At 31.7% G+C, this 24,382-nt stretch overlaps 1 protein-coding gene across 9 annotated transcripts in view; it reads left to right on the plus strand.

The window, feature by feature from the left end:
- Positions 1–24,382, plus strand: part of LOC143052106 (unconventional myosin-Va-like) — a 103,424-nt gene that overhangs the window by 33,376 nt on the left and 45,666 nt on the right. For 6 of the 9 annotated variants that reach the window (XM_076225066.1, XM_076225073.1, XM_076225069.1 and 3 more), the window contains exons 14-30: positions 31–171; positions 4,143–4,352; positions 5,167–5,304; positions 6,105–6,134; positions 8,747–8,844; positions 9,420–9,506; positions 11,054–11,165; positions 11,781–11,825; positions 13,875–14,086; positions 15,037–15,151; positions 16,000–16,191; positions 17,107–17,196; positions 17,672–17,896; positions 18,948–19,041; positions 20,031–20,293; positions 21,189–21,269; positions 23,728–23,889. In XM_076225066.1, coding sequence (XP_076081181.1) covers positions 31–171; positions 4,143–4,352; positions 5,167–5,304; positions 6,105–6,134; positions 8,747–8,844; positions 9,420–9,506; positions 11,054–11,165; positions 11,781–11,825; positions 13,875–14,086; positions 15,037–15,151; positions 16,000–16,191; positions 17,107–17,196; positions 17,672–17,896; positions 18,948–19,041; positions 20,031–20,293; positions 21,189–21,269; positions 23,728–23,889 — 2,295 coding nt within the window. The remainder of the gene's footprint in view (positions 1–30; positions 172–4,142; positions 4,353–5,166; positions 5,305–6,104; positions 6,135–8,746; positions 8,845–9,419; positions 9,507–11,053; positions 11,166–11,780; positions 11,826–13,874; positions 14,087–15,036; positions 15,152–15,999; positions 16,192–17,106; positions 17,197–17,671; positions 17,897–18,947; positions 19,042–20,030; positions 20,294–21,188; positions 21,270–23,727; positions 23,890–24,382) is intronic. The other 3 variants (XM_076225068.1, XM_076225071.1, XM_076225072.1) reach the window with 3 other exon arrangements.

A 24,382-nucleotide genomic window follows, 5' to 3' on the forward strand; every position in this document is an offset into this window, starting at 1 on the left:
AAAAGTATGAATATACTCTGTCTTTTGTAGCATGTATTTAAGTTAGAACAAGAAGAATATGTGAAAGAAGCCATAGAATGGTCGTTTATTGATTTCTATGACAACCAGCCATGTATTGATCTGATCGAAAGTAAACTTGGTATACTGGATCTGTTGGATGAAGAATGTAGGGTAAGGTATTATAACAGTAGACTGGATACCAGGTCAAAATGGTTTATCAGTTAACTTTGAAATTAGATGAAAATTTTTATTTATAATTCATTTTCTTAAAAAAAGTATTATTTATAATACAAAAAGAGTATTATACAATTACTGTCTTTTGATGAGGTAAATGTGTGGTTTTATTGACTTTTGAAAAAAAAATGATAATTGCTGAAGCCAAAGGCTGAAAACATTTTATCATTATTATACAGGTAAAAGCATGCAATGTTTTGCATGGTGAATATACTCTCCGCAGGTGAAAATGTTTAATTATTCAAAATCCCATTCATATAGAAAACCCTACTAATGTTTTATCAATATGGAATTAAAGAAAATATGGTATCATTGCCAATTCTATAACTGTCAATCAGTGACCATAAGAAGAAATTGTAGACAACTGTTGTTGACCCTTAGTAGAATTATCAAAACAATTTTCATATATTAAGATAAGAAAGTTCCCATCATAACAAAAATGTGAAAAAAATCAAATAGAGAAAACAAACAAGATTGTTCGGTGAAAGATTAACAAACAGTATTACTAGCATTGAAAGTATCAAACTAAACTTGTACAAGTCCTAAAATTTGATAGCGATTTGGTGTAATTATGTAAAATTTTAGCACCTCTGCAGGGGTTAAAAAATCCACTAGCCCGACGCCCGGGACTAGATCATTTACGCCTCGGGCAATTAAAATGTGTAATCCGATATGCCCGACGGACTAGTAACAAAAAATTCTTGACGTTTCCAAAATAGAAAGTGAAAAATCCCTTCATCACTTCTATGTTAGCCATTTTTGTCGAGCCTGCAACTTTTGTTGCAGAAAGCTCGACATAGGGATAGTGATCCGGCGGCGGCGGCGGCGGTGTTAGCTAACTTCTTAAAAGCTCTATATTTTAGAAGGTGGAAGACCTGGATGCTTCATACTTTGTCTATAGATGCCTCATGTTACGAAGTTTCCATCAGTCACATGGCAGATTTTACAGTATTGTGTTCTGTCTCCTACTTTCATGTTGCTAACGTGACGGAGACAAAAATGAGTAACGTTAGCGACATTTAGACAGGTCACATGAGCAACAACATCTTTAAAAGTTAAAATGTATGCACACAGTGATGTTTAATATATGCCTGGAGTAATAAAATTGTACAGTCTGGTTTAGAATTTCTAAATATACAGAATGTCATTTGCAGGTGTACCTTATATCAAATGAATACACAAGAAACCAAAAAATGAGTAACGTTAGCGACATTTGGACATGTCACATGAGCAACAACATCTTTAAAAGTTAAAATGTATGCACACAGTGATGTTTAATATATGCCTGGAGTAATAAAATTGTACAGTCTGGTTTAGAATTTCTGAATAATTAGAATGTCATTTGCAGGTGTACTTTATATCAAATGAATACACAAGAAACCAATTCGTAATAGTAACATTAGCAACATCTATTATCATGACATTACATTTTGTTGCGAACGTCTTTTTGATGGAAGGAATACATTTAAGGTCCTCTTGTAACGATATTACATACAACTTACCTTCTTTGCTTCCCCATCATGTGAAGGAACTGACTCTGAATCTATTTCTGCAAAGGGAGATATCGTAACTCCTATACAGGAGAGTTACAGATCTAAATATATGTTGCTCACGTGACACTGATTTGGACGGAAACGTCGAGCAGTAACGTTCGCAAAAAATAAAACAGCCAATGATATTGATTCCTCAAGTCCTTTGACCCCTTTACGTCATCCAAATTTAATATGATTGCTATTTTCAATTATATATAAAACCCGGGATAAAAATAACTACAATGGGCTGTCTGAGAACCAACAAGAAAATTGCGATCGTGACATACCACAATGGACGGAAAAGATGTGACGTTAGCAACAATATTATTAAATTACCTTTTTTAGCCTTTACCAATACAAATCTGCCTTAAAGTTATGATTAAAACACAAAAGAAGACTTTTTATTAAAATATAAGTCCATGTTATTAGGCTCCACTTATAAATAATACTTCAAAATTCCACTCCAAATAAGCTGGATGTCAGTACAGTAGGTCATGATGTCTATTCCATGTCCAATATTTTGAAATTGAAAACCCTCTAATTCTAACAAAAAACACAAACACAGAGTAATTTTTATTTTTATTTACTCAGAAAGACACTTTTTATTCAATAACATAATGCATTACTCCATTACACAGTCTGTTTCACAGTTTCAGCAATTGCTTTTTTTATGTTTACAAAAAAACAATATTTCCTTCTTATTGTAAAATCTGCCACATGTCCAATGTCCTTGACCTCATTTTCATGGTTCAGTGACCACTTGAAAAAAAAGTTCAGATTTTTTGTAATGTTGAATTCTCTCTTATTATAAGTAATAGGATAACTATATTTGATATGTGCGTACCTTGAAAGGTCCTCATGTCTGTCAGACAGTTTTCACTTGACCTCGACCTCATTTCATGGATCAGTGAACAAGGTTAAGTTTTGGTGGTCAGGTCCATATCTCAGATACTACAAGCAATAGGGCTAGTATATTCGGTGTATGAAAGGACTGTAAGGTGTACATGTCCAACTAGCAGGTGTCATCTGACCTTGACCTCATTATCATGGTTCAGTGGTTATACTAGTAGTTAAATTTTTGTGTTTTGGTCTGTTTTTCTCATACTATATGCAATAGGTCTACTATATTTGTTGTATGGAATGATAGTAAGGTGTACATATCTGGCAGATGTCATGTGACCTTGACCTCATTTTCATGGTTCAGTGGTCAAAGTTAAGTTTTTGAGTTTTGGTCTTTTTATCTAATACTATATGCCATAGGTCATCTATATTTGGTGTATGGAAATATTTTATGATCTTTATGTCAGTCGTGCAGGTTTTATTTGACCGTGACCTCATTTTCACGGTTCATTGCACAGTGTTAAGTTTTTGTGTTTGGTCTAATTTTCTTAAACTATAAGTAATAGGTCAACTATATATGTTGTATAGAAGCATTGTTAGCTGTACATGTCTGCCTGGCATGGTTCATCTGACCTTGACCTCATTTTCAAGGTTCATTGGTCTTTGTTTAGTTATCTTGGTTAATGTTAAGTTTATGTGACAGTTGTATTAAAGCTTAGCTTTATACTTAGGACTATCAACATTTATATCAATGATTAGTATAGAAGGCGAGACATTTCAGCGTGTGCACTCTTGTGATTCAATTAAGTCATCCAGGATTCCAAAAATTTGAACTGGTTTGTACAGGTCCTGATGTACATATTTTAAAAAAAAAGAACAAATAACTCTGGCATGTCTGGGTGGCCTGGTATCATGTGTTGATTGCAATTCTTGTACTTTAAATACTAGGGCTAGCAGGTCAGTTTTGATGGACTAGCAGTTCTTCCAACAGGGCTAGTAAAATCCTGCTGCCAATTGGTCCTGGGCTAGTTAGCTGTAACACAAATTTTTAACCCCTGCTCTGTGGTATTTTCTCCAGGATGGGTGACATGTCTTTCTGTTGACTTTATCCTTGTGAACTAGCACATAAAAAATCTGGCTTAGCTCAAAATTGGTATTCTGGTCTGTTTAGTACAAAGCATGATCATCATGTTCTTGTCCTGAATTTGAATTTGATTTACCACCAGACATTTTAAACAGCCATCAACTATCGACATCATCATATGAGTTGTGTCGGATAGAAATAAACCTTATGCAAGTGCACATATACATGTGACATGTGTACGACTTTGATTGATTTTGGAACATTCAAATACTAAATAAAAGATGAATATTGGTCTATTTTATAGGGTTCTTATATAAACTCAATTTTCAAACTGTTACAGACTTTACATAGAGATATTTTAAACCCAAAATAGGTTAACAGATGTATTGATATTCATTTGCATCAAGTCAATTTCTATCCGACGCAGCTTATATAATAATTTATATTTACAGATGCCAAAAGGTTCAGATAAGAACTGGTGCCAGAAGTTATATGATAAACATTATAACAAAGCTCAACACTTCGACAAACCACGAATGTCTAACATGGCATTTATTATACATCACTTTGCTGACAAAGTCACATACCAGGCCGATGGATTCCTGGAGAAGAACAGGGATACAGTATTAGAAGACCATATCAATATACTCAGGGCTAGTGAGGTATGTGGTAAAGGTTTTAGTTCCTTTGGTGACAGGCCAACAAATATAAAAAAAAAGAAGATGTGGTATTATTGCCAATGAGAAAAATTTTCACTAAGACCATAATCAATATATTCAGAGCTATTGTGGTATGTGGTCAAGATTTTATCTCCTTTTGTGATAGACAAACAAACAATAGAAATAGAAATGAAACAAGTCAATAAAATTATACATGCATAGCAAACATTATTTAAGGAGACTTTACTATTTTTTAAGCTGCTGCCATAAATTAGTTTTTGGTTGGGGTCACTTTCATCTTTCTAGAATTATGGCTCTTTCCAAAGTGAAAAATTACTTATATTCGATTACCTAAGTTTGCCCTAACCAAATGTTATCAAACTTATACACACAGATTTTTACTACAAACATCAGATCTTGTATGAATTTTGGTAGCATAATTTTAACTGTTCTTAAGTTTTGTCCCTTTATATTGCTATATGCTAGCTAGGCCATCATCTGTGACCCATGGACACATTCCCATTTATTTGTTTTATTGAACTTTTGGAGCAAACTATTGGTAATAGTTGTTGCAATCCAGTGCAAAATTAAAAGGCACCTAATAGTATTTAAGAGATAATAGTCATTCATGATTTAGAAGAGCAATTTAAAGAAATTTGGGGTTAAACCTTAAATTTAGCAGATTTTCTCTGGATGAAAAAAACATGGTTTCAAACGCTTTTAATAAAATCAAGTAAGTTTGTAATAATGCCAGAAAATGAGTTTATGATAAGTGTTTTAACAAAATAAATTGTTTGTTTTATTTTCATTATACCAGCATGCCTTAGTGGCAGAATTATTTGAAGACAAACCAGATCCTAATGAAAAGAAACAGAGAGCTGGTTCCCATCCTACTCAACCCTTACGAGCCAACCCAAAAGGTAGTAAAAGTACCAAGAAAACAGTTGGCTCACAGGTAAGGAAAATATCAATAATGGAGACGTATAAATTCTTACTTTTATTTCATATAAAAAAAATATTTTGGATTTTAATATTCATATAACTATTCTGTAACAAGTTTTAATTATTTTTGGATTTATAACATTTATCAGATGGCTCAGTCAATAAATAGTGCATGTCAATTTGCATGGTCTATGTTGCTGATGTAATTAGTTTTCATTATGTTGAAACTAGTTTAAGAATGAAAACTTTTCCTTTAATTTATTAATAAAAAAGGTGACTGTTTTGGAACTTCTATGATCTTCTAAACGTTTCACAACTGAAGTGTACTTGGTAATATGAAATGAATACACTAAAGCATTACGATTGGTATCAAAAATATGTAACCTGTAATGCTGTGTTTAAAAATTATGATTCTGATTTTGAAAATTTGTGCACATCTATAAAGACAATAAATTGAAAGTATTTTTAAACTAACCAAAGGGTTTACAAATTATATTTTTACATGTTTGTGGGTATTGTGTATTTTATCAATTTCTATAATTTAGGTTTTAGGACATGTCAACAAGTTGTGTTTCTCAGTCCTATGTGCATATATTTTTTTTCTTCTTGAAATCTTATACATTTAGAAACAAATAAATGTTAATTGCTCAATTGGCATTTATTGATAACTTATATAAAGTATTTTGTGATACTCTAGTGTAGCAATACTAATGGGACTGAGGAACAACACATTTTTTTTTTCATTTTTTTTAAAAATTTTATTGATTTTTATGTTTATTTAGTATAATATTTCATTATTTCTGGTTGCTATAGCAAGTTACCAAAGCAACTGTCGGAGATCAGGTAACCAAAATAACAAAGCTTTGAGTGGTTTAGCTTAATCTAATAATAAAGTTTTAGTTGTTTCTTCTGTCAATAGTTCAGGGTTCAGACTTCCTGGAATGACAAAATTCTACTTATACAGCATTTTTTAGTACTCAAAATGCAGAAATTATTGGGAAGTTTTTACTGATAAAAAAAATGCAAAATTTAAGAACTGATTTTCCATCATTAAAATTTTTGCAATCACATTAATTTGAATTTACATTGTTGCAAGTGGTTAAAGAATTGAAATAATGAATGCATGCTTTAATTTGTGATAGTTTTATCATGTTTATTGTCATTTTATAAATTACTGTTTTTGGATTAACAACATGAAAACATTAACTTCTGTGTTGACCGTTGGATTCATTTTAAGATTATTCCTAAAGAATACACAAATTTTACAAATGTTTATTGTAAATGAAAAGAAATTATGAAATTAATATACATCATGTACAAAAATGTGTTGGATTTTTTGAGTTATTGAGTATATGTGATTTTTAAAGTTTTTGTGTCACAACTATAGATTTTTGACTTGTACTGGAACAGTTGAACTATTGACAGAAGACACTTGTAGCTTTAATATCTAATATTTCTTATACAGGAGTGGTTATAATATTATCTAACAATATATATCTGCATGAATGTTAATTTGTTAATTTATGTTGTTTTTATGTTAAGACACAGCCAAACTTATTAACAAATTGTATTTTGATACCAGAAACTGGTTTTAATGGTTTAGAAACATCACAGAAACTTGAGATGAAAGTAATTAACAATTTGTTTGTTCCCAAAATGTCCTCAAGGTTTTTTGTGACAGTTCTTTACCTGTTTCAAAACTATAGATGGTAAACTTATTTGCTTTTATTTATGTAATGGGACCTAGCCGGTAAACTGTTATTCTTAACTTACCTCAACTCTTAACCTTACCGTAACCTTACATTAACCTGTAACCTTAACCTTAACCCTAACCTTAACCTTAACCTTAACCTAACCTAACCTTATCATAATCGTAATCCCTTATGGAATCTGAACCTGAAAACAGGGCCCCTTAGTTAAATGAAGGCTGACTCTTTTGAAGACAATATTGTTTTATAATTAGAAAGAATTAGTGAGTTATGCAATTAAGATGTTTTAAATTTCAGATTTAAAACAAAAATTAATTGAAGACTGGTAGATTTGTTATTTGAAATGTTTACGTTTGGTTGTGTCTGTAGAATTATTAACTTATTACTTTTTCAGTTGCTAATTTCAGTTTCTGCAAGATATTAAGGGCTATTCTAGAAACAGTGTTTGATTGAAGAAAATTTTGTCATTCTTTCTGCCAATTTATATTAAAAGAGATTGCTTTTAAATTATTTTTTTTTTAGACCCACTATACTGAAACAACAACCATCATTTTATCCCTTCTTGAACTAGTGCTGCAAATAATTTTCTAGAATAGCTCTACCAGATAGCTGTTTTAACTTTTAGGATCTCCAGATTTGAATAATACTTAACACTGTCTTCTATGAACATAGAAATAGAGCTAGAATTAATACTAACAGAAAAATAATCTTTTTAGAACCAGTTCGTGCAATGTTAAGATAATATTATTTGCCTCTAGTATTCATTATACAACACTAAAAGTATTTGAATTCTTTTTTGCTGACATTGAATTATTATATGAATTCATTATAGATACTAGGATATACATGTAAATTATAAAACCTAACAGTTTGCTTCTTTAAATTCTGTGAAAACAGAACGTGATCTTCAATGAGACTATATTCAATTGAAAAAGAGGAGAAAGACACCATACGGACAATAAAAAAAAGTCAATAAAATACTGACAGCACCTTGGCATAAAAAAAACCAAACAAAACACCCTATATAAAAAAGAAGATGTGGTATGATTGCCAATGAGACAACTATCCACAAAAGACCAAAATGACACAGACATTTACAACTATAGGTCACCGTACGGCCTTCAACAATGAGCAAAGTCCATATCGCATAGTCAGCTATAAAAGGCCCCGATAAGACAATGTAAAACAATTCAAGGAGAAAACTAACGGCCTTCTTTATGTAAAAAATGAACGAAAAACAAATATGTAACACATAAACAAACGACAACCACTGAATTACAGGCTCCTGACTTGGGACAGGCATATAACTACTTTCAGGCAAAAAAACCCATACAATATTAAAAACTAAGTACTACTGACACCAAAAAAAAAACCCATCAAGTTTCTAGACATTTAGTTGTTATTAAATGACAATATCTAGATCACGGAAAGTTGTTACAGACATGTGCAGAGATGACCTTACTACATAATATAAAGTCACATTGTCAAAAGACCCCAAAAAGATTAATTGACAAAACATGTTTCGATATTTGATAGTTTATAAATATTGTTTATTATTAAATTTGTATGTCTCCCCTCCACCCAACCTGTAGGCAACATGAGCATTAAGTGCAGTGTTACCATAGATTTTAAGTCTGTCTGTTCCATTATTGTTGCAAAACTTGAGCAGGTTGATTTGTATCCTCCGACACATTCTTTTATTTAAGTTTAGTTTTTATCTAATTTTATCATATTTTATCATTACAGTTCCGAGACTCCTTGTTTATGTTAATGACCACCTTGAACGCCACAACCCCTCATTATATCAGATGTATTAAACCTAACGACTTGAAAGAAGCATTTCAGTAAGTACTTGTTGGAGGGATGAAATAGACAGTAGAACCATCTTACATGAGCCGTGACTTAAACAAAATGGTGGATTAGAATATACAGTAAAATCTATCTTAGAAAAACCTGAATTGTATACTTTTTTCCACAGGAACTCAGAACACCTGTCTAAACGAGATAGTATAAAAAAAGAAGATGTGGTATGATTGCCAATGAGACAACTCTCCATAAGAGACCAAATGAAACAGAAATTGATAACTATAGGTCACCATGCGGCTTTTAACAATGAGCAAAGCCCTTACCGCATAGTCAGCTATAAAAGGCCCTGAAATGAGATAATTATTCATTTTAAAAATATCCAAAATCGAAAAGATGACTGTAGATATACATACAAATATTTAAAGGTATTTTTTATTTATCTTAATATAAAGAATTGCATTTGTACAATAATTCACTGTGAAAAATACTATTTCTCACTACATTGAAGACCTGTTAGTGACCTTCTGCTGTTGTTTTTTTCTATGGTCGGGTTGTTGTCTCTTTGGCACATTCCCCATTTCCATTCTCAATTTTATTGATACTTGTATTACAGATTTGACCCTAAGAGAGGAGTAGAACAGTTGCGAGCTTGTGGTGTTCTGGAAACTATCAGGATTAGTGCAGCTGGTTATCCTTCAAGGTTTGTAGGAACAAATTATGTATGACAATCTATTGTCCCCAAAATGTAAACTGAATCCAACTGAAAATAACATTGAAACAATATTGAGATTTTACCAAGGTTTGCAACAGTAAAGATTCCAAAGCTATTTGCTCAATTTCTCTTCAGTCACTGGTAAATCTTAAAAATATGTAAAAGAAATCTGTAAATCTAAATACTGGATTTAGTGTTTTAAGTTAAAATCTTGTACCCTAAGTACTGAGGAAACTTGTAGGCAAGAAAGCCCAGGTTCAGGGAATGAACATGAAGTATTTGTTTTGGCTAACATGACAATCTAATGCTTACAATCTGTAAATACCCCTTTTTGGCCCCAAAATATAGCAGTTTTACAAAATTGTTAAAATGTAAACCTTTAGTTATTTATTGGAAAGTAGAATGCTTCTGCTACATAAATATGGGCTGTTTTTGACAATACAATGCACATATATCGGGTACTAGCATCAGTAAGTCGTGCTAAATTACTGAAATCTACACAATTTTAGCATTTTAGTTAAATTTTAGACGGTCTCCTTCTTAAATGAAAGTAGCCGCATTTGTGTTCGTTCTTAATATTGAAATGTAAGTTGTATTTGATGATAACATAACAAAGGTTAAGGATGAAGACGGATGCGGCCACTTTCATTTTTGACAAAAAACATCTGAAAAGTGACATTTTTTGGCATATTTGATAGTTTAGCCTCTGGCCTTTGTTAGTCTTGTATGATTTTAAATTTTAGTTTCTTGTGTATAATTCGGAGTTTAGTATGACGTCCATTATCACTGTACTATTATGCATATTTTAGGGGCCAGCTGAAGGACACCTACGGGTGCGGGAATTCTCACTACATTGAAGACCCATTGGTTGCCTTCGGCTGTTGTTTGCTCTATGGTCGGGTGGTTGTCGCTTTGACATATTCACCATTTCCTTTCTCAATTTTATTTTCATATTTAAGCTTGAAGCGGAGCGTTTTTAATGACTGAATCAGTTAAAATCTTTCACACAAACTAATTGAATCAACTGAAATAGACACTTAAGTGTTTAAAAAGTGTTTAAAATCTTTCGTTCGATGAACCTGAAATTTAAGGCCAAAATCGGCCCTTACCGGACCGGACCTACTCCTTTGTTGTATCAGAGGCACTTTTTTTTAGTTATATAAATTTGGAAAAAAGGGGCAAAAGATACCAGAGGGACAGTCAAACTTATAGATCGAAAAATAAACTGACACCACTGGGGCTAAGAAAGAAAAAGACAGACAAATAGTACCCAAGACAAAACATAGAAAAGAAAGACTAAGCAACACGAACCCCACCAAAAACGGGGGTTGATCTCAGGTGCTTCGGAAGGGTAAGCAGATCTCTTGCTCCATATATGGCACCCGTCGTGTTGCTCATGTTATTACAAACCCGGTAAATAGTATAATTCGGTAGGTCACATTTGTGAAAAGGGAAGGGTAAGAAACACTCAAATCTAAAATTTTGGAGGCCAAGAATGTACAAATATTTTGACATATTTAATTTGTTCCTTACAGATGGACGTACAGTGAGTTTTTCCAGAGATACAGAGTATTAGCCAGATCTAAGGACATAGACAGAGCTAACCCAAGGAAGACATGTCAGAATATCCTGATATCAATTATACAGGTACCTACTGAATTTTATACTAAAATTCAATATAATATCTGTGACAGTTTAACACAGATTTTATTTTAAAGTGATTTTTTTTCTATATGCACACTTTTATAAATCCAAATAAAAAGGTGTTTTTGGAAAAAAGTATTTTTTGTGTAGAAACTATTTACATAATTTCAATGGTAGTTTCCAAGAAATTGAGGAAACAAGACATAGGCAAGACAACGTAATGTTGTTTATGTTGTTCAGAGCATCAACAAATGATTAAAATTTGTAATTTAATTACACAGAGTCAGACGATGCTAAAATTATAAAGTTTTTCCCTGCATAATGATTGAAAAATGCATGAAGTAAAATTTAACATTTTCATGTTTAACTTAGTGTTTGATAGAAATAAGGTTTAGTCCTGATTTTATCACAATTTTTCAAACATTTAAGATTTACCAGAAATTCTCACGATATTTATGATGATAAATTAACTACAGTATCTTTCCTAGTCTCAGAAATGAACAAACAGTAAATAAAAGCCAAACTAACAGGTACTGAGAGCAACTATAAAATTTTATGATAAATATATTAGGTATATATTTATAGTATAGAGATATATAGTACTATGCTATATTCTAGGAATCGTCACCGACAAAACATCGTAAAAACAAGCAACCTATAGAGGTAGTATGACGGTTATGTCATTGTCATTATGTTATTAGACAAGGGCATGATATGATAATGAAAATTTGCATTTGTAACCAGTGGCAGAACCAAAATTAGATGCTTTTTTGCCATAAGTTTGGTAAACAATTTATCTAAGCAATATTGTAGCAGTGTTCTTGCTTGGGTTAAAGGAAAGAAAGGGCACTGTTTCAAGATGAAGGGTAAATTAGCATGATTTCTTGTCTGGAAAGAGACATCTTGATCAGGTTTATAGATAGAAAATTGAAATAATTGATAGATTTTTTTAATTTTTGTTGTATTTAAAGTATTTTGGGGTTCAATTTTTTTTTCCAGAAGTTAAAATGATTATTTGTGCCCTTCCGTTTCTGACAAGCAAGTGACATTAATTTAAAAGAATTTGTCCCCTTACTCACTTCTGCCACTGGTATTTTAAACTTTTTAGTTCTGTTAAAAAAAGAAAAATGGTGGATTCATCTATTATTTTGTAGAATCCACCATTTTCCTCCATTTTATTTTCAAACTAACAAATGTTTTCCTTGTGATGTCAAGGAAATGCATGACGACCATGAACAAATTTTTTTTATTTTCTATTTTTTTTTTTATCTGTATCATTAATATAAGTAGTGACTAAAGTTTTAAGGTTGAGTATTTTGGAAATATTAAATTTAGAATAAGAAGAAATAAATACATTGTTTAAGTGCAAGAATCTGAACAAAACAAGTTTTTCACTTACCTAGGTAATAAGGAAACAAAAAATTGTACCTGTCTTTCTTATATAATTTGGAATGTAGAATAATAATATAAACGAAAATATATAAGAAAATTATCATCGAAATATATTAAAAAGTCTTCGTTGAATACATATGAAATAATTGCCATTTTATTTATCTATTTTATTAGATCTTTTAAACTTTAAAAAATCAACATAGTACGACAGTTTAGAACTAAAAATATTTTATATTTAAACCTATTAGCTATTGATTTTTATACACCAAAAAGTATCTGTTAAAAAATGTATAAGTATGAAATTCAACTTTTTAGTGACTTGTGGAATTCATGTTTTATTACGAATTGAGGTCGAATAATAACTAAGCTCACATGAAAGATCCCAGTAAACATTTTTTGCAAAAAATATAGTTTTCTTTTTGAAGTTCACATCCTGAACAAATACATATCTCTCAATTTCTTCTCTTGAATTATATTTTATCACTTTGTTTAGCATGTATTTATTATTTCACATTATTGACTCTGTTTAATATACAGCATGTAATATCCCTGCTGTTTCTCTCTAGATCTGTCTATATATAGAGTATGTAGCCAGTTAATTATATACTTGTAAATATATATAGAATATTGAAATGTTTTCTTCTTTTACTTAGTTTACATCTTTAAGTAATTTTGATGAGAACGAAACCGCACTAAAAGTTCATGTGTTTAAAGCACTTTTCTTGATTTACTTTCATCAGGAATGCTGCTCATTACCGAATGATCAAAATCTAATGATATCTAAGAACCCAAGAGTCCAAACCGTTGATAAGCTATATGACAAAAAAAGACCTAAAAAGAAAAGCCAAAGGACATTTTTGCCTGAGAGAGTTTCACTTAGTTTCTTACCAATTTCTTGGTTTATAAACTATAACTTTCTTCAAAAATGTGGTTGACTGCCTATAAAGATTTTAAGTATGGAAACTTGAACATAACAAATTATTTATGTTTTTCTTCAAATTTTATTGCATGAACTTTTTGTTTGTTTATATTTATGTTCATATAATAATATGCAAGATACATAATTTATTTTTCAATTATTTAATTTTTGCTTACAGGAAATCTATTTCCATATTTTCGCTCTATACTGTAAACCATTTATACTATTGAGTCTTAAAACCATCGACATTTTACATATATACTTGTTGATTTTGTATTCATTTATTAGTTCTTCTGGCTTTATGTTGTAAAAAAGAAATAGGTGGGTGGTAAAATTTTATATCTCTGAAAAGAACAGAAATAAATTTAACAATAATTACTACATTTACATTTATGTTGTAGGATCCAGACAAATACAGATTTGGAAAAACAAAGATATTTTTCCGAGCAGGACAAGTGGCCTACTTAGAAAAGCTCCGATCAGACAAGTTACGATCATGTGGCATCATGATACAGAAGCACGTCAAAGGGTGGTTAGAGAGGAAGCGATACAGGAAGATCACGAAGTCTATTACACTCCTACAAAAATATGGACGAGGACTGCTGGCTAGACGGTATGTTCAATTTGAGAACGGAAATAGGGAATATGACAGCCTAAGGTTACCAATGAGTCTTCAATGCAGTAAGAAAGTTCAGCACGTGGAGGCGTGCTTCAGCTGACCCCTAAACAAAAATGTGTACTAGTTCAGTAATAGTTGAACTAAAATTGAAAAAAAACATACAAAACGTTGTTTGATTGTAAGGGCTGAAAGAAACCTAAACTTTCCTATTGTGAACTTTCCATTTCTGTGTAGAATTATTAAATCAGTAAATTGAAGTATTTAATACAGTTTTGTTAATTTGACTTGTGTGATATTTTTAGTAAAATAGTAAATTTTTAACACTAATGACTATAGAAACCACAATACATATAAGAAATAGCCAGTATTGCTTTTCAATTTTATTCTTGATGGTATTCAATGAGCAACCAACTTGCACATTAGATCAATATCAAGACGGTATCAGTGACTTACTTGGTACTTATGTATAACGATCTATAACACTGTGGGGGTGGGGTGGGGGCAGGACCTTTTTCAGGACATCAGGATCGGGTGTATTTAAGCTCAGGATTTCAGGATTGATCCTTTCGGGATATGGGAATTCTTTTTTCAAATTTCAGGATGTTGGGATTTAAATTTCTTTAAATTTAGGACCTCTGGAATTCATATTCTTCAGCCTAGGATTTCAGGATCAGGACCCCTCCGACCCCCCCTCAACACGTGCATGTGTCTTGAATCTTTCACATTAATTCACCTATGTAATACATAAATAAGCTATATAAGACTATAAGTAAGTTCTTTTTCAACTGACTTTGAAAAATTCATGATAGAATTATACTCTTTTTTTAAGCCTATATAAAAGCCCATTTTCTAATCCACTTCTACCTTCAAAGAGATAGATGTCTATGAAGTCCTAAATGCAGATATTTAAAAATGGTTAATCCAAAGTTTTATCTTTTCTACAGATATGCCAGACATTTGCGGGAGACCTGGGCAGCAAAGACAATTCAGAAGAGATGGAAGGGCTACAAAGCCAGGAGTCACTACGAGCATGTCAGGAATGCAGTTCTTATATTACAGGTTAGTAAGGAAGGATTTTAGATGAAGATTAGAAGATGTGGTACGAGTGCCAGTGAGACAAATTTTCATCTCATGAATGTCAATTGTATGGTCATTTGTTTAAAAATTTCCTGTTACAAAAACTAAGGATTTTCTTATCCCAGGAATAGATTACCTTAGCTGTATTTGGCACAACTTTTTGGAATTTTGGGTCCTCAATGCTCTTCAACTTTGTACTTGTTTGGCTTTATAACTATTTTGATCTGACCGTCACTGATGAGTCTTATGTAGACGAAACGCGAGTCTGCCGTACTAAATTATAATCCTGGTACCTTTGATAACTATTTACATCCAAGTCACAATATAAAAGTAAATAGTGATTGATCAATGTACGGCCTTCAACACTGAGCTTTGGCTCACACTGCACAGTAAGCTACAAAGGGACCCAAAATGACTAGTGTAAACAATACACCTCATCTCTATTTTACCACAATTACTGGACATCACAAAAGTTCTTGTAAAATTTTGACGTCATAATATAAAATGTCTGACACCACAATGGAAAAGTGATTGTAGTATGACGTCAAAAGTTCAAGCAGGACTGATTGTATGGTCAAGCTGAACAGATTTCCAAATAGCGAGAAAGCATATTCAGACATGAAAAACAATGGTCTAATCTATATAAAAAACAACAAACACTTTTGAACCACATCAACAAAGGACAACCATCTCTGAACAATAGACTCCTGAATTAGAACCATTCGAAATGATTTAAAACAATAAAACATTTTGTCAAACTAAATGTCAAACTTCAGATATTCACGAAGTAACATAAAATCTGAAATTAATTAAGAAAAATAATTTTTCAGGCCAGTATCCGAGGCTTCTTTGGAAGAAGAGAGTTTGAGAAAGCCCTACATACTCACAGAGCTGTGGTTATACAGAGGTATGCCCGTGGATGGTTGGCTCGTGTTAGATATCGTCGTGTTATCAGAGGTATCATCAAGTTACAAGGTCATTATAGAAGACGAAAGGCCAAGAAAGAGCTTCAAAAACTAAAGGTTTGTTTTTATCATATATTGTTTCCTTGTTTTTGGCAATGAAGTGTACAGATTCTAAAATAACAAACCAAAACAAAACAAAAAAGAATTTAAGATGTTGATTGCATTATTTTAATCTTGCACATGTTTCCATTGTACAACAGTCACTTAAAAATATCAGCAAACATTTCTGAATTTACAGTATTTCTGTAGAAAACTTGTTAAGATTTTTATAGGCATTATTAGTTTTACCCTTGTCCGTCTGTACATACGTTTAAAAGTTGGTTTCGAATCTCTAACATTAGTTTGCCTGAAGCTTATATAATGAAACTCTTAGACCATGCTTATTACCACAAAACACAGATCAAGTTTGAATTTTGGTGGCGTCAATTTAACAGTTCTATAGTTATGCCGGTTTACAAATGGAAAAATTGCTAAATTTTTCGTTCTCGTTCTTGTTCTCTTACTTTCGTTTGCCGCTACCAAGCTACGAAACTTATACACAAGGCTTATTACCACAAAACACAAATCAATTAAAAATTTGGGTATCGTCACTTTTACCATACCAAACAGGTCTACTGAAATTATAACTTTATATGATATGCAAGCAGGGGTATCATCTGTTTCCTTTGGACACATTCCCCATTTATCTATATTTATAGTTTATATTGTAAGTAAATCATATATAGATAAAACAGATATTGGATGAACACCAATAAGATAGCAACCGTACATTTCAGGTTTCCCAAAATAGAACAATTTACTTTTCATCACACATTACAATGTTATCTTAAGTGTAGGTGGTTGTTTATTCAGAAATCACTTGTATTGTATTGATATTGCCTATCTAAAAAATATCACATGTTTTTCATTGATAATTCATTTACATTTATATGTGAGCAGTAAACCATAAGAAGTGACTATGTTGTATTTCAGATTGAGGCTAAATCAGTGGACCATATCAAGAATGTAAACAAAGGCTTAGAGAACAAGATTATACAGCTTCAACAGCAACTGGATGTCAGGGTAAGGTCATTATCATGGTGATAGTGAAAAATAAGATAAAAAAACAATTTCAAAATCGGAAATATATGTGGTTTTTTAATAGACTAAAGTGAAAATAAGATAAAAAAAAAACAATTTCAAAATTGAAAATATTTTTACTGGACTAAAGGGATGAGACCAGCTCCAGTGCAAACTTAAAAAGACATACTCATGAAAGTGAAAAACAGTGAAAAACAGAAAAAAACATACAGTATTGTCAGCTATAAAAGATCTTGACATGAAAAATATAAAACAATTCAATTGACAAAACTAACAGCCTGATTTATGTTCAAAATTATGAAGGAAATACAAATATGTAACACAGCAACAAACGACAACCACTGAATAGCATGCTCCTGATTTGGGACAATCACATACACACAGAATATGGCCTGGTTAAACATGTTAAATTTTAATACTGAAGATAAAATGCATCATGTTGATATTTTATTTTTAGAAACAAGAAATGAATGCTGTCAAACAACAAGAAGGAGAAATGGACAAGATGAAAGTAGAACTCGAGAAATTACGAGGCTCGTCAGGTCAAGTTGAAAAGTCATCTAATAAAATTACAGAACTGCTGGCTGAGATTAAGGCTTTGAAAATTGAGTTAGAGAAAGAACAAATAGAAAAACAAGATCTGATAGCTGAGAAGGAAATAATGAGGAAGGACAAAGTGGAGGTACTGGGTCAATATTTAGGTCATGAAATATATTCTGTGAATGTAAAGCTGGGTCAGGAACCGTAATTGATTTCCCATAGGCGGTACTGGTAATGTTTTCTTTGGTAGCTAAGTTCATATTTTCAGGGTTTGAAGTGAGATTCAATTTTTCTGTAAATTGGACACACCCCAAAAATCCTTTGGTGATGCTGTGCCTCATGGTATAATTACCCTTTTTCACACAATAAGTACTTTGAAAATTTGATGCTTTGCATACATTCAATAACTCCATTTTTTTACACATTTATTCTATGATCCTCTACTTTCCAAATTAACTTCTTAAAAAATATAAACACATATCTCTACACATAGATTTTTTGTTTACGCACAACTTTAGAGTTCCTCAATTTGAGGCGCATTACGAGTATTAACCCAGCTTCTCTGTTCATGCCAAGTTTGTAGAAGAATTAGATGGTGCATCAAACTTTTTTTTTCAACAAGCACAATTTTACAATTAGTATTGTTTTACTACAGTTTTGATTGAGTTTTTCAGTAGAGAATACGGTTAGTAATCTGTGGTAATGTGGTGCTCCAAGCTGTTTTGGGCTATAACTTAAGAAAAGCTCAACCACAGCTTTTATTATTTTAATATATTTCTGATGATTGAAGGACAAACTTTTGAAACTATCACATTATCTCATACATGTTAGAATACCTTTTCCAGAGTTAATGCCATTCTTTGTTTTAAAAAAAGATAGTTATAAATGCAGGGGCGGATCCAGCCATTTTAAAAAAGGGGGGTTCCAATTACATGTCCCCATTCGAATGCATTGATCGTCCAAAAAAAAGGGGGGGTTCCAACCCCCGGAACCCCCCCTCTGGATCCGCGCCTGTAAATGTAATGATGAACTGGATTTTATTTCCAAAAAGTAGACACATGTTCTCAGTCAGCCTGAAAATGCACGAAATAAATGCCACTGGACATTAAGCAAGCAAAATCAATCTATCAAACAATCATTGATAACGGAGAAGTGAGTTTTTTTTTAAATTTATCTCTTATTTCTTTACACAGATTGCAAACAAATTAACAGAGGAGAACAACAAACTGTCAGCTGATTTAGAACTGGCAAAAACTCAGCTGGATGAACAAGAAAAAGAACTTGCTGGTAATTTATGCTAAACTTAAGATCAAGTTACAGTAAAAAGGTTATGTCACAGATTTTCTTAAAATTTTTCCTACAGAAAAAACTCTATCTTAAAAATTGGAAATTTATGGATATTTTGTCGATGTTATGTGCAGTCTTTATGAATGTTCACCTATTTCGAAAGAATTTAATCAGTAATATTTCAAGAAATAAAACAGATAATGGGATTTTTTTCTGATTTTCGGTTATAGTTCAATGAACCAAAACTTTATGCAAAATTTTATAAAAATCTGTGACATAACCCAATTACTGTACCTTGACTTTCAATCTTAACCTTTACATCTTTTGGTACACTATATATTTCCATCAGGAAAGAAAAATCCAATAAATGAGACTTATTACTATTTGCCAGAAGTGAAAGTAAATCATAAAAAAGTTTAAATTAAAAATATGAAATATTTATTATGTTGGATATGTTGCCACCAAAATAAGTATTTTTTAGCTTTCGCATTTTGATTTTCTCATGCTGGAATTTCCTTTTGATTAGGGAAATGTAAAAAGGAAACATTGTATAATGAATGTTTTAATAAGATTTATCTGAATTTGATGTTCAGTTATATATAATGTAGGGAAAACCAGATTTTGTTTATCTATTTTCAGATAAGATAAATATGAAATATAAATTGAACAAATAAATACATTATAAATAATACGCAGTTGTAAAAAAAATTGATACTTGATAAATCGTGTGAGGATGTACATCAAAGAACTTTACAATTTTATCATTTTTTTCCAGTTTATTTTTAGACTAGATAAAGAAGAAATTAAAAAATAATGTTTAAAATAGAGCCCATAAAATAATATGCATTGGTAATTCAAATTTAAATGAAACTTTTGAGGATGATCATGAAGGAACTTAAAATAATAGATTACATCCAGTTGTAAACTTGATTTAACACTTGAAGAAATATATATTTGATGAAATTCACGAAGGAACTTTGTATTTATAGATATGGTGAAAGCAAAAGTTGAAGCCGCTAAGAAACAGTTGCTATCAGAGTTGGATTCCGAAAGAGAGCACCATCAGAAACTTGTGAAGGAACATGCTCGGTTACAACAAAGATTAGAGAACCTCCATGGAGAAATGGAATACCTCACAAGTCCTCAAGGTCACAAACGTACACCGTCAGACATTAGTGCCATTAGTCTGGAATCTTATACCAGCTCTGTGTCTCCTGATGAGAAGAAAGAGGAAGAGGAAAATGAAAAAGAGGTAAATCAAGGGAGATAACTTATTACATTTGTTAATGTTGTCATATAAATGTCTGGATGATTTTTACATTAGTATTGTGCTGTGGATTCATGCAAAAGAATGATTTATGTGTAGATATTTCATTGACACCTTAATTTAATTCTTTAAAAATTTAATTAGACAAAATGAAATGTAATTATGGTACACATAGAAGACCGTGTTGAAGACAGTAATTTGACCTTTAATGGTTTACTTTTACAAACTGTGACTTGGATGGAGAGTTGTCTCATTGTCACTCATACCACATCTTCCTATATCTATATAGAACATGAGAAGTAAAAGTTTAAGGATGATTTTATTACTCAACATTTCACATTTAATAGAATGCAGCAGTTCACATGCCTTCATAGATTTTAAAAACAGGCATAAAACAAAATAACACATACAATAAACCACAAATATTTAAGGAATGACTGTAATATTTTTTCTGTCTATGAAGAAATAACCTAAAAAATTTGGTGCACGCTGAATAACGCACGTAGTGGGTTATTTAACAGTGTGCACCACATTTTTTATGTTATTTCGAATAGACAGAAAAAATATTACAGTCATTTCTTATAATTTAATGCTTAATTCCATTTTAAACCATAGACAACCATGAAAAAACGTTGATGACATCACAGTCACATGACTAAATTTTGTCTATGGGCTGATAACAAAATAATGTCAGCCAATCAGAAGACGTGTTACATTCAAAATTAAATTATTTGACAATACAGCAGACCACATCAACTTACAACTCATAATAAAAATTGAAGTATGATTGTGCACAACCTTGCCAAGAATCACATCATCAAATTGAATTTAATTTCCCATAATGCAACATAAAAATGGAATTGTTTTCATGTATCTTTAGGATCAAGGATATGGCACAGAGAAGTCAAAGAAGAAGAAGAAAGCACCAGCTCCACCACTACCTGTTAATGGAGAAACTAAGGTTGGTGATGTAGTAGGAAAAAAGGGAGACATGGGGTAATGTTGTAATAGACAGCTACCCAACTACAAAAATAACAAAAAGAAGTCTTATGGGCAACAAGCTAAGTAATCTTCAACAATACACAGGTGGCTAAACATATAGTGCTCTCAACCCATGCAAGTTTTGTTTAAAAATACAACAGAAACTGTAAAAGATTTGCTTATTTTTATCAATTTTCTATAAAGATTATGTATGAAATTATTCGATACAATTAATTGAATTAGTCAAATATTGACCAGGCATCTTTTTTAGCTCACCTGTCCCGAAGGGACAAGTGAGCTTATGCCATCACTTGGCGTCCGTCGTCGTCCGTCGTCTGTCGTCGTCGTAAACTATTTCAAGAATCTTCTCCTCTGAAACTACTGGGCCAAATACTTTCAAACTTTAACTGAATGTTCCTTAGGGTATCTAATTTATAAATTGTATCCGAAGTTTTGATCTATCAACAAACATGGTCGCCATTGCTAAAAATAGAACATAGGGGTCAAATGCAGTTTTTGGCTTATAACTCAAAAACCAAAGCATTTAGAGCAAATCTGACACGGGGTCAAATTATTTATCAGGTCAAGATCTATCTGCCCTGAAATTTTCAGATGAATCAGACAACCCGTTGTTGGGTTGCTGCCCCTGAATTGGTAATTTTAAGGAAATTTTGCTGTTTTTGGTTATTATCTTGAATATTATTATAGATAGAGATAAACTGTAAACAGGAATAATGTTCAGCAAAGTAAGATTTACAAATAAGCCAACATGACGGAAATGGTCAGTTGACCCCTTTAGGAGTTATTGCCCTTTATAGTCAATTTTTAACCATTTTTCGTAAATCTTAGTAATCTTTTACAAAAATCTTCTCCTCTGAAACTACTGGGCCAAATACTTCCAAACTTTAATTGAATGTTCCTTAGGGTATCTAGTTTGTAAATTGTATCCGAAGTTATGATCTATATACAAACATGGTCGCCATTGCTAAAAATAGAACATAGGGGTCAAATGCAGTTTTTGGCTTATAACTCAAAAACCAAAGCATTTAGAGCAAATCTGACATGGGGTAATATTGTTTATCAGGTCAAGATCTATCTGCCCTGAAATTTTCAGATGAATCAGACAACCCGTTGTTGGGTTGCTGCCCCTGAATTGGTAATGTTAAGGAAATTTTGCTGTTTTTGGTTATTATCTTGAATATTATTATAGATAGAGATAAACTGTAAACAGGAATAATGTTCAGCAAAGTAAGATTTACAAATAAGTCAACATGACGGAAATGGTCAGTTGACCCCTTTAGGAGTTATTGCCCTTTATAGTCAATTTTTAACCATTTTTCGTAAATCTTAGTAATCTTTTACAAAAATCTTCTCCTCTGAAACTACTGGGCCAAATACTTCCAAACTTTAATTGAATGTTCCTTATGGTATCTAGTTTGTAAATTGTATCCGAAGTTATAATCTATCAACAAACATGGTCGCCATTGCTAAAAATAGAACATAGGGGTCAAATGCAGTTTTTGGCTTATAACTCAAAAACCAAAGCATTTAGAGCAAATCTGACGTTGGGTAATATTGTTTATCAGGTCAAGATCTATCTGCCCTGAAATTTTCAGATGAATCAGACAACCTGTTGTTGGGTTGCTGCCCCTGAATTGATAATTTTAAGGAAATTTTGCTGTTTTTGTTTATTATCTTGAATATAATTATAGATAGAAATAAACTGTAAACAGCAATAATGTTCAGCAAAGTAAGATCTTCAATTAAGTCAATTTGACCAAAATTGTCAATTGAACCCTCAAGGAGTTAATGCCCTTTAAAGACTTTTTTCACAATTTGTTCATCATGTTGACTTACTTCAAAAAATCTTCTCCTTTGAAACTGCTGTATCAATTTCAGCCAAACTTAGGCTAAATGAGTTTCAGAGTATCTAGTATAAATTTTATATTTTATTTCCTTGTATGTCAAGAAACATAGCTCCTATGGCTAAAATAGAACATAGGAGAAAACGATTATTTTTTTTGGCTTTTGAAGAAAATAGGACGATCCAAAAAACATTTAAATAAATTGAAAAGCCAAAATAATCATTGATGAGAGATTTAACCAAAAGAATTAAGGTGAGCGATTCAGGCTCTTGAGAGCCTCTTGTTTAAACTGTTAAAAGTCATTTTCCAAAATACAGAAGTCCAAGCTTTTAGTCCTATTAATATGTTTCAGCATCTTATCTGTTTGGACTAGAACATAGGAATAGTAGGGTTTTCTAATAAGTCTGCAACCCGACAAAAAATAAAAAAAAAAAGATCTGGAGGGCAACAAACAGTTTAAAAAAAGGACAGATGTTGAAACAATATATCAAGCTGTAAATTGTCCAGAAAAATATGATTAAACGTAAACCTTCATGTAACTTTCATATTTTCTTAACTTTGATTTTATTACAGGATATTGATGTTGGCTTGCTACTAAAGTTACAAAACCGTGTCAAAGATCTAGAAAAAGAAAAAGCTGAAATGCAGAAAGAAATTGATACAAGTGAAGAACAAGAACAAAAACCAACCTCTAGTAGTGATGTCATCACTGATTCAGCATTTAATGCACTCAAAGTAAGTAAACAATATTTTACAGGATGTAGATAAGGGAGATAATCGGCATGATTTTACATGCTTGTTATTTTACTGATTGTCATAATTGGTATTTTTTTTTTGAGGGGGAAAAATTTGTTTTTATTTTCTGTTCCCTTATAAATGAAAAGGTAGAAAATGGCCCTCAAATGGTAAATTTTTTTTTTTATTTTCTTTCCCTTATAAACGGATAAATGTAAAACTACAAAAGGAAATTTATATGAAATTGGTATGGCAAAATTATGCAACTTAACGTTTTCACTCTTTAATGCTGAAGACTAATATACAGCACAAACCTCTCATCAACAGCTTGTGTAAAGAATTGTTTTTGGTGATTATTTGCTCACAAAATGTATTTTGAAATGCTTGGGCTTTCTTTTAACATGACCAAAATGTTCATGAAAAATATTTTTCTTGGCTTTTTGTTACGGTTTCTTAAATGTTTTATTTCTATTAATTTTTAGGGCCAAATAAA

This window comes from Mytilus galloprovincialis, chromosome 11 (genome assembly GCF_965363235.1).
Source record: "Mytilus galloprovincialis chromosome 11, xbMytGall1.hap1.1, whole genome shotgun sequence".
Taxonomy (NCBI): Eukaryota; Metazoa; Mollusca; class Bivalvia; order Mytilida; family Mytilidae; genus Mytilus; species Mytilus galloprovincialis.